At 44.3% G+C, this 11,050-nt stretch overlaps 1 protein-coding gene across 1 annotated transcript in view; it reads left to right on the forward strand.

Annotated features, from left to right (window-relative positions):
- Window positions 1–865: 865 nt before the first annotated feature.
- mapk10 (mitogen-activated protein kinase 10) overlaps window positions 866–11,050 on the forward strand; it is a gene marked incomplete at both ends in the record, with an annotated part of 48,913 nt that continues 38,728 nt past the window's right edge. Inside the window, one exon of the mRNA XM_083670734.1 lies at window positions 866–918. Coding sequence (XP_083526860.1) covers window positions 916–918 — 3 coding nt within the window. The remainder of the gene's footprint in view (window positions 919–11,050) is intronic.

The raw sequence follows: 11,050 nt of genomic DNA on the forward strand, positions 1-11,050 counted from the left end.
GCTGAAGTCCTGCTGAGCAGTCATGCTCATCATCTGGGTTTCCATAAACCATCCCAGGGCAGCCAGCTGTAGGAAGGCTTGACACACCCCGGAAATCACAATGACCACGTTCCAAGAAGCACCGAGGCTCATCCCAAGAGCGGTTTAATGTTCAGGGGTGTGCATCATGTAACGTGATGCATGATTCTACCTGTTATCCTTTTGCGACAATGAGACACCATCACCGTCTACGGTCTGCATAAGTGGGCCTATAGATCTTTGTTATTGTTTTCTAAATGTGAGCTGTGGAAGTGTAGTCATTCATGAAATTATGTTCCACATCCTCTGGGTTGCTCTTACTTGTGTGTGCATGGATCCTTTGTTGCTCATCAATTAGAAAGAAAAGCTGTGTGTCTGTGTGCGTGTGTGTGCGCGTGTGTACCAGAGTGAGGCCTACTTACATGGCTAGAGGCTGGACTCGGCAATCCCTCTGCCCGCCTCTCCCACATATCCAGCGGTCATGTGCTCACTGGAGGAGGACGGTGCAGGAGGATCAGAGAGAGGCTCCTCCACACACCCCTCCCTTCCAGCGCCTACGAGCTTCGGGCCTTGACGTCACATGTGCTCCTTTCGGTTGCTATAGCAACCCATTTCCCTAACCCCCCTTCTCTTTTTTTCTTTTTTTCCTCCCTCTCCTCTGGTAGGTCCACAATGGTACAGCCAGCATCTTGCAGCACAATGGTTGCAAGACGGTGAGCAGGGAGTGATTCAGCATCGCGATCTCGATTAAAGCCCTCTTATTTTTCCATCGCTGTTTTTTCTGTTCTCTCCATCGTCCCGTGTGTATTCTGCCCGTGCAAGGTCATTAAATGTCTCCCGTCGGAATGTTTTGAACAGGACTGTCACCGGACTAGGATTGTCGTCAGCTGGCACGGAATGGTAAGTCGGTGGGTGATGTTGATGCGGGAACCTGCTGAAGGGTGGGGTGATGAATATTGATTGCAACGAAGGTTAATGAAGTCGACCGATATGGCGATGCCACCATGGGACAGCGGCATTAACAAACCCGTTTTGATAGCCTACTTTGCTTTTTATGTGGTATATGTGGTCAGACTGTGGAAACCAGTTATGTCGTTGATTTGATTGTCTTGACGGGACAATGTTGTTGTCCACCCAGTGCATGGATGTTTTTGTTTCCCTTTCCCGTCGATGCATGGAATGCCAACCTATGGCCTTGCACCGAAATGTCATAACACCTATTTATCTTGTGATATTAGGCCATTCAGATTAACGGTACCACACATATCGGCCATAGACAGCAAGTGTTGTCTATTATTTAGAGTTTATTTGGCAATTTAATTTATTTCAAATTTGACCTCAATATCCCTTCAATAGTCTATAGGCTAGTAATAAACATATTATATGTGTCATTGTTATGTTTGATATAAACTTGATTTATAAACCTAGGCTACCTTAATGCATTATCCCGATAAACTGGCCTTTCTATAGAGCGGAGCGCACTTTCCTGCGCACCGACGCCTTGTAAAATGGATGTACTGTAACTTGGCGATAATGGCCTGAAACAAAAACATGCTCCATCGTGTTGATCCAGGCCTGCCATTAAGAAGTAGTTCCAGGCCTGGATCCTAGCCTATCCATTTTAACGGTAGCCCACTGGATTTGCCTCTACCTGTTTACCAGTTTTACCCCCCCCCCCCCTTTCAGAATGTCAAGCGCGCAACTTGTGCATTAGGGACTCTCCACCTCTGAAACCAGATTCCAATAGGCCTATATGGAAGACTGATACACACATTCAATGAATGGACAACAGACTTATGCAACATTCACAATTTCCCCGTTGATGACGATATTGAATGACTGAATGAGAAGAGGATCGGTTTAATTTCTTGATAGCAAATGCTGTCCACGTTGCATTCTGTCTCATCCTTGGTTTAATTGCTCGACAGCTTATGTCCACGTTGCGTTATGTCTCATTCATCAAAAGCAAACTGGAATTGAAAGAATGGGATTGAGTTTGAGAAAAAAAAAACTGCCTCTATTTGGAAGAGGAGCACTTGTAGTCATCGTAATGCAGCAAAGCGATTGAATACATTATGCATGATATGACAGGTTACAGAGGGCAGGCCTATTTAAATACCACAACACACGCTGATCGTTTTGGAGTTGTCAGCGCATGGGAACTTCTTGCTGTGTTGTGTAACATCTTGGGAAAGACATACTCATCAGGTTTAGCAAGGCCTCGTCAATATGGCTGTTAAGTCGTTGGAGTGATTGTAGTACAAAGAGAAGCAGGAAAGAGAGAACTCACACTGCGCTATATTATGCCAGGGAGCTAGCGTAGGCCAAAAGGTGTGTTACAGCCTTTCCATTCAAGGCAGAGGAGAGAAAAGGGCTTTTAAAGACTGTGACCTTGTGAGCTGAATTATTGAACACATGCCAGCCAGCCAGTGAGTGCTGCAGGGAGAAACTCTACAATTAAACAATGCATTTGTTGGTGCTCTGCTCTGCATCTGTTGTCCTAAGAGATAGCCAATTACCAGCAGTCACTGTCTTTAAATAAACATGTTAACACTACAAAATCAGAATAATTTAAACAATCTCTTAAGACATAATGTGGGTTTAGATAACATATCTGTAAATCATTGGCATTGATTTTGACGTTGACTGTGGAGTTGCCCATCCTCAATGGCCATTTTCAGCCTCTGATTCGATTCAGCATTAGGCTTCTTTTGGTGACTTTGTTTGTTTGTATCGTGGCCTTTGGCATATGGGATAGCAGTGACTTTCCTAATCCGATGTTATGTAACAAATGCCAGTGGGTGTGTTAAAAACAAGAGATGATGCTGATGGAACTGTAGTCAATCCTGATTAGCAATGAAATGTTGCAATGTGGTCACTGGGGACAATAAGAAACATTGCAGCAACATTCTCTTCAATGTCTCTTTTATTTTCTCTTAATTTTCTGTTAAGAGAAAAAATAAGACAAGTCAACTCCAGATGCACCAAAAGTTCTTAACCATCCAAATCTGCTCTTACCAGGTGCGCTGAAGGATGAATCCCACTTGATCATACATTGGAGGCGTGGCCGATTGTTTATTATTAGCATAGGTGACGCCCCCTAAACCCTATATAAGGGCAGCTGTCGTGCCGTGTGCAAATACCCTGGCACATGCCCAAGGATTGGAGAGATGCCACCAAAAAAAGGCTGTAAGAAGAAGCAGAAGAACTTCAGCAGTAGCGAAATCGACGTACTGTTAAATAAACTTAATAAACAAAATAAACATGTGATTTTCCAGAGCGTCAGTCCTGGCGTTACAGGAAAATCAAAAACCCAGCAAGGGCACAATATTGGTGATGCTGTAAATGCCGTGTCAGCAGAGGGACGCACAGGAACTGACATTAAAAGAAAATGGTTTAGATCTGTGCGATCTCTAAAAACGCGTTCTCTGTGTCAGGCCTGAACGGCCAAAGCATCTAAGAGCAGTATGGAAGCCATTCAGAAGCTGAACGCACGCAATATCATCCAAGGGTATTATAGTCTTAATTGGGATCAATGGACCAATAGTATTTCTTGAGCCCACGAATTTAATAATCCAATCATTATAATTACTCTAAAACATATGATCATCTAAATTTGATTATATGATATTCATGCGGTTTTTTTATGTTCCTCAAATTTAAAACTTATGAGTCTTTGCGTTGGACAAACAATTTGTGGACTGTGAAAACGAGATGTTTTTTTCTTATCTTGGTAAGAGTGCCCTCGACCACTCGTAAAATGTTCTCTTACCTAAGAGAAGAGCAAAAAAAAGAAAACATTGATGAATCCCATAAATCAACGGGTAACAAAATAAGAACAAATTGTGGATACGAACAAAAATAAGAGGACATTTGTTCGTATATCGCTTCCTGCATGAGGCCCAATGTTCTATTATTGCAGGGTGTTGCGTTATGTATTTAACACCCAGAGAAGACAGAAAAGCAACTATCTCTTTAAAATGTTGTGAAATTGTTTGGAAAAAATAATCAATGGACTGGGCTATAAAAAAGGAATTCAGGTGAAGGTCATCTCGTGTGGTTTAGGGATGTAATACCAGAGCTTCCTGTTTTGGATGTCTATGGTATCTCCGTGGTTGGTTCTGGGCATCAGAAGAGGCTGGTGGAGGTAGAAATCTGAGGACGGGCTCATTGTAATGCATGGAATGGAACATGTTTGATACCATTCCTCATTTCATTCCATGCATTACAATGAGCCCGTCCTCTGATTTCTACTTCCACCAGCCTCCCCTGAGTCTCATGATTACTATTCCCAACAGCCTAACAGTTACATATTTTTGGTATTAGCTGGATATAAATAAGCTCCTTAAATATATTGATGTATGACTGACTGGAATACACAAGTCAGCTACAGTATTTGTAGAAAATTGGGTTGTGGGCATATTAGGTAAGCCAATACTTTTATTATGCAATTATTGTCACAGGCCTCAACTACAACATATTATTGAGATGGAGATGAAATACAACATAATAAAAAATAAGAAAGAATGAAGACCATTACTCAAAAACAAAGTGATTCAAATTTCACTTCACACGTATTACAACTGTACTGCCGTACCATATTTAATATTTTATGGGATATCAGAAATGAAAGAGAGAACCAAAAAATCTGTTGTATTCAAGATATACAATTATTCATGGTATTCCTTCGGTTGAGCATAATATTACTCTGGCAAAAACAGAAGTGTATGATATCTATCCCAACGCCTCATCCTTCTCATCGTCCCTGAGAAACCTCTCTGTGAATTTCGCAAACATTTCTTTTTACCATTCGCCTCATCACCAATCTATTATTCATAAGTCCCAGTTTTTAGGTGATACTGTCGGCAGCTGTCCTGCCATATGATAGATGATGTCATTTGTCGTTCGCTATGAGGAGGAGCAACGACTAGGTGCTCGTTACCAGGGGATAATTATGCAGCCTGAGAGTAATGAAGCCTGAGGCCCTTCGCCCAAACGCCCCAACCAAGTATGGCTCCCCCCCCCCCCGAGAGTAATGAAGCCTGAGGCCCTTCGCCCAAACGCCCCAACCAAGTATGGCTCCCCCCCCCCCCCCCTGAGAGTAATGAAGCCTGAGGCCCTTCGCCCAAACGCCCCAACCAAGTATGGCTCCCCCCCCCCCCTGAGAGTAATGAAGCCTGAGGCCCTTCGCCCAAACGCCCCAACCAAGTATGGTTTCCCCCCCCCTGAGAGTAATGAAGCCTGAGGCCCTTCGCCCAATCGCCCCAACCAAGTATGGCTTCCCCCCCCCACACACACACACACCTCTCTCTCTCCACTGGCTTACTAGTATCCACTGTCACCTCCGTGTCATCAGAAAAGGGAGGGCAAATTCTCCAGCCCAAACAAGCCCAAATCCAACTCCAACCGAAGAGAAGGTTTTTATGCTGAGTGACATTGTTCGTAGAATTGATTATGGTCAGGCATGTTTTGTAGTTGGTAGGTAGGCCTCATCATCCACACTTACATATCAGATCATAGCACGTAGAAGGGCGGTGATGTCGATTACAGGAAGGAGCGCCGTTATCTGAATGTTACTAGGATTCAAATGAGTGGAACATCTGAGTGTCTCAGCATTGAGAAGCAGAGCCACCGTAAGGAGGTCGTCACAAGACCTGCAGTTCACAGGTCATTATGAAACAGGCCAGGGAGACACCCCATTGGTGACATCCAAAACTGTGCATCAGGGGAGGCTGGTGGAAGTAGAAATTGGAGGACGGGCTCATTGTAATGCGTGGAATGGAATCAAACAAGTGTGTTGATATGCGTGCCATGATACTGTAGACTTTATTGAAAAGATTGAAATATTGGTCATAAAGAACTTCGCTGTGTTATAGGGGAAACATTTAAACGCCACAGAGAGACGTTTGATTGAGTCTTTAATGTAGGCACTGGGCGGCTCTGAAGCTCTCAGCTAAGGAGCTTTCCAAAGTGTTATTTTAGAGCAGAATAATTAGCAGCAGAGAGATATTGGTAGACCATCCATGCATTACAATGAGCCCATCCTCAGATTTCTACCTCCACCAGCCTCCCCTGCTGTGCGTGTATAACTAAGCCTGTAGCTCCAGCTGGCTCCACGGTAACACTTCACAAGTTGCTTTTATTGCTGTATTGTAGTAATTACTCCAGTAACTGTGACTCCAGATAGTTGTTATCAAGAAAGAAAGAAAGAAAGAGAGAAAGAAAGAAACAAACTCCAGTAACAACATCGCACCAATAGGTTGTTATTGAGTACTTTATAATTGCTACGTGCTGCTTGCATTGGAATGACGTTTAGTTAAAAAGTGGGCAAAAGTAGAGCAACGACCTTTGAGGCTTATTAAGTATTCTCAGCTCCATTACTATTCATGTCCTGAATTTACCATGTTTGTCCTTTTTTGATCTTATGCTCGATAGTATTGAACAACCTTTCAGTACGCGATACACGGTACATCCAACCAAACACACATCCATACATGGTATGTGTTTAGAACGAGACAGATTGAGCCATGCAAGTTTGTCCTATTTACAGTTCTGTTTGCCCCTGTTGACAAGCCCAGCAGTGTGCCACAGCCCTTTAGGTTACATAAATGGATTTGGGGTCTGATGTTATGTATGTGGTTTTTCATTTGTCCCAGCAACCATCTGACTAAAGTTTAAGCCCATGATCGCTCTGTGGATCCTGCCCAGTCTCCTGGATGGTACAGCACATCTGCAAACTCGTTAAGAGTCAAATAGCAACACAGAGGCCATGAAAGGATTTGAAATAGAGCATTAATCCGAACCGAAAGCTCACATAACAGACCCTGTGCAACCACATACACAACACCTTTGTGTTTGTCGAAAAATGAGCTGCAAATGAAGTTTGGAGAGGTTTTGTGCCAGAGCAATCTTCACCTTTCTGAGTCCAGGAAACAAACCTGGTAATTGCTTTGTTGCATTCAATGATAGATGTAATCTGTTGTTGTCCTGTGAGCTCATATGTAAACATACTCAGATGAGAGACCCAAGCTGTTTACTGTTTGCCCTCTTTTGAGATGCATAATTACCCAGACTTCAGTTTTGCCACAACAGACACAAATACAATATCATTTTGAGCTCAATTTGCATACTGGTTATATTCAAACCAATGATCAATGGTGGAATTAGGTAGCCTGTAGCCATGATAATGTAGGCTGTATATGAAAATATTGGAAATATTGGCTATGGAGAACATTATTGATAAAAACTGGCCATTTCTCCACATTCATGAGAAACATTGAAACACCATCAGCTCACACTGATTGAGGCGTTTGTGTGTCTAAGGAGCTGTTCACAGAGTGTGTTCTTTTCGAGCAGAATGAGTAGCAGCAGATGTTAGTAGAGCATTGCAGAGGGTTTTTATTGGTTCTGAGACCATGTCCAGTCAGAGACTCTGTTGCTACCAGGGGAGACTGGTAGAGGTAGAAATCGGAGGATGGCCTCATTGTAATGCATGGAATGGTATCACACACACACTGAGCCCGTCCTCCAATTTCTACCTCCACCAGCCTCCACTAGTCCAGATCAGTAGAGGGGTTCGGCGGGGGTGCATCAGGCCTGGGCATCGGGCTGATGGAGATTGAGCAGAATACTCCAGATGAATGAGTCTCCGTATCCATCCATGTTCCGGCTCGCAGAAACTGCACTGTCAGCAGGTCTCCATTCCGACATTGCCTTCGTTCACAGTGAGTGAGAAAGATGGAAGACAGCTGAAAGAGAGAGAGATAGACGGGGGAGAGAGAGAGAGATAGACGGGGGAGAGAGAGAGAGATGGGGGGGGGGGGAGTGAGAGGGAGGGAGGGAGGGAGGGAGGGAGGCGGAGAACTGTTGCTAGGTGTTGAGCTGAGTTCTAAGGTACTCTCTGATTGCTGTGTTCAGATTGGTTGTTGCATCATTATGCAGCACTGATGCCTTCTCTTCATTGGACCCATTCAGAGTAATCATGATCAATTGAGACCAAATTAATCAAGGCCTTCATCTCATCTGACGTTAATGCTCTGGAATTTCTGCATTCAAAATGGTGTCATGCCTTTTTGTGTTTCATAAATAATTGAGGGTCATTTATGTGCCTGTGTGATCTACAGAGGCAGTGTGATTGGTCCCAGTTGGCTCTGTATGCATCTTTTTGTGCAGCCAGTGTAACCAGCTCAACCCTTAAAGGCACTGTCCGTCATTTTAAGTAATTCCAAATAATGTAGAAACATATTCCTTGATCATGACAAATATAACTCCTAAATACCTTTATGAGAGTAGAACAACTATCTAACCTATTATGCCATTGTTTATGTTTTTGTTTTTGTAAAAAAAAAAGATATCTAGCTTCAAATCATGACTTTAAAATTTGATTGTACTGTTTCTTTGCATTTGCTCCATTATTTACATTTGGTTGGTGGCCATGATGTAGAAACCACTGACAGTGCCTTTAAAAGCCAGGGGGATTTTGCAGATATAAACCCTGACATTAACTCCATTCGCTCCAGGTAGCATATTTACAGTATATTGCACCAATATATAATGATATACTATTCAGTACCGCAAATATACTGATTGGTCAGTTGAACAATCCCATATTATGGCATGTCAATCGATACAACATGGAGCTTTTAGGAGTTATATTATTGCCAACATAGAGAATGGGTATGAATGGAGCGTCGAACCTGCCTGCACCATGCAGCAAATCATCCACACTCACCAACAGTGTGTGCGTGATGTACAGTACAGTAGGCTGGGTACCGGAGTGCTTTTTCTGGCCGGCAGGCCTGGAGCCTTGTCCCCTGAGCCCCAGATGGAGGCTAGGTCTGCGTTGGCCGGGGCTACACAGGGATGGGTTAGTGCAGAAGGAGCCAGGAGGAGGGCTGCTGAACCAAGCAATCGCAATGGAACACGGCGGGAGGGGGAGGGGAAAGACAGGGAGGGAGGGAGGAGGGAGGGGGAGGGAGGGAGAGGGGGAGGGGGAGGGGGAGGGGGAGGGAGGGAGGGAGGGAGGAGGGAGGGAGAGGGGGAGGGGGAGGGAGGGACAAAGGAGAGGCAGAAATGAGGAATTACAGGCTGCAGTATGGTGGATGGAGGGAGAGAGGGAGCAGGGAGGGAATCACTGACATATTCATGTGATGCTTGGAAGCTGTCTTCTAGCCTGTCTCCGGTGTGGAGCAGAGAGATAGGAGAGAAGCCGGGTGAGGACAGGAAAGGAAAGAGGAGAGGAGAGGAGAGGAGAGGAGAGGAGAGGAGAGGAGAGGAGAGGAGAGGAGAGGAGAGGAGAGGAGAGGAGAGGAGAGGAAAGGAAAGAGGAGAGGAGAGGAGAGGAGAGGAGAGGAGAGGAGAGGAGAGGAGAGGAGAGGAGAGGAGACATGCACGATACAGCTCAAGCTGCTTGTTATTGTGTATACCTGTACTGTCTATGTCATTTGTAGAACGACTCATAGACAAGGAAAGCTTGTGAAATGTCCACCAATTCCACACTGTACATGTACGCCTTGAGGCTAAGAAAGGTCATAGAAACATCAGCAGTGAGCCATTCAACAAGAACCCGAGTTGATTTGATATGAACAGCATATGCAGCAAAGAGCAGCAAGCGCACCCTCACATGCACGAGCACCAAGACCCCCAGGGAGGATATAAAGATCTGGTCAGATCTGGTTTGTTAATGGCGCCTAGATACAGTATGCTGCTTCAGCACACAGCAGGTCATGGTACAGTAGGTTTGTATAGGAGCTTTGGCCTTGCAGTTTTGAGGACAGCGTACAGGGTTGGGGAAAGGATGTTGATGGTTTTGTGAACCAGGTTTGTTTCTCGGAGGATGTTAAACTGCCTGGGAACCTGTGTGGGGTTAGATCTCCTCCTACAGCTTCTTTCAAACAACACTCGAAGCAAAACATGAAAAGCAGTGTTGACCTCGCCAGGCGAAGGCAACGAATGACGCTTGCTGTTTTTGTGTGTTTTGTGAGTTTATCTCAAACAGGAAGGAACACGTACCAATGATTGATCCATGAATGAACCCTTGAATGCTCCATAAAGCACCTGGATGTAACATCCTCCACAAAGCACCTGGATGTAACATCCTCCACAAAGCTGCTGGATGTAACATCCTCCACAAAGCTGCTGGATGTAACATCCTCCACAAAGCACCTGGATGTAACATCCTCCACAAAGCTGCTGCGGGATCAGGAGGGGTGCAGCCGTCAGAGGCGAGCAGCTGCCAGTGACATTTCTACCTGTGGAGAAGATGCCAAGAGACTGAATCTCTATGGTATCTGAATCTCTATTTGAATCTCTATGGTATCTGAATCTCTATGGAATCTGAATCTCTATCTGAATCTCGATGGTATCTGAATCTCGATGGTATCTGAATCTCTATTTGAATCTCTATGGTATCTGAATCTCTATGGTATCTGAATCTCTATCTGAATCTCGATGGTATCTGAATCTCTATGGTATCTGAATCTCTATGGTATCTGAATCTCTATCTGAATCTCTATGGTATCTGAATCTCTATCTGAATCTCTATGGTATCTGAATCTCTATGGTATCTGAATCTCTATGGTATCTGAATCTCTATCTGAATCTCTATGGTATCTGAATCTCTATGGTATCTGAATCTCTATCTGAATCTCTATGGTATCTGAATCTCTATGGTATCTGAATCTCTATGGTAGGTTCTGGGCATCAGGGGAGGCTGGTGGAGATGGAACAGAGGATGGGCTCATTGTAATGCACGGACCATTCCTCATCATTCCTGAGCACACTTCTGTTCTGCACTGATGTTTTTAATAATAGACAACCATGGATGTCGAGAAAGGCACATAACAAATACAATCCAAAAATACAACAGTGTTGTTATTTATTATTTGCAAGATACAGTACTAGTATCACAAGTAGCCAATCAAGCAACACAAAACCTCCTCTACTTCAGTAGCATGCTGTGCTAAGCTAAGCTAAGCTAGCCAGTGTGCGTTGCGTCAAAGTGTCCCGGGGAGCAGTGGAGCACAACGTCCTG

The sequence above is a fragment of the Argentina silus genome (assembly GCF_951799395.1).
Source record: "Argentina silus genome assembly, chromosome: 5".
NCBI classification, from domain to species: Eukaryota; Metazoa; Chordata; class Actinopteri; order Argentiniformes; family Argentinidae; genus Argentina; species Argentina silus.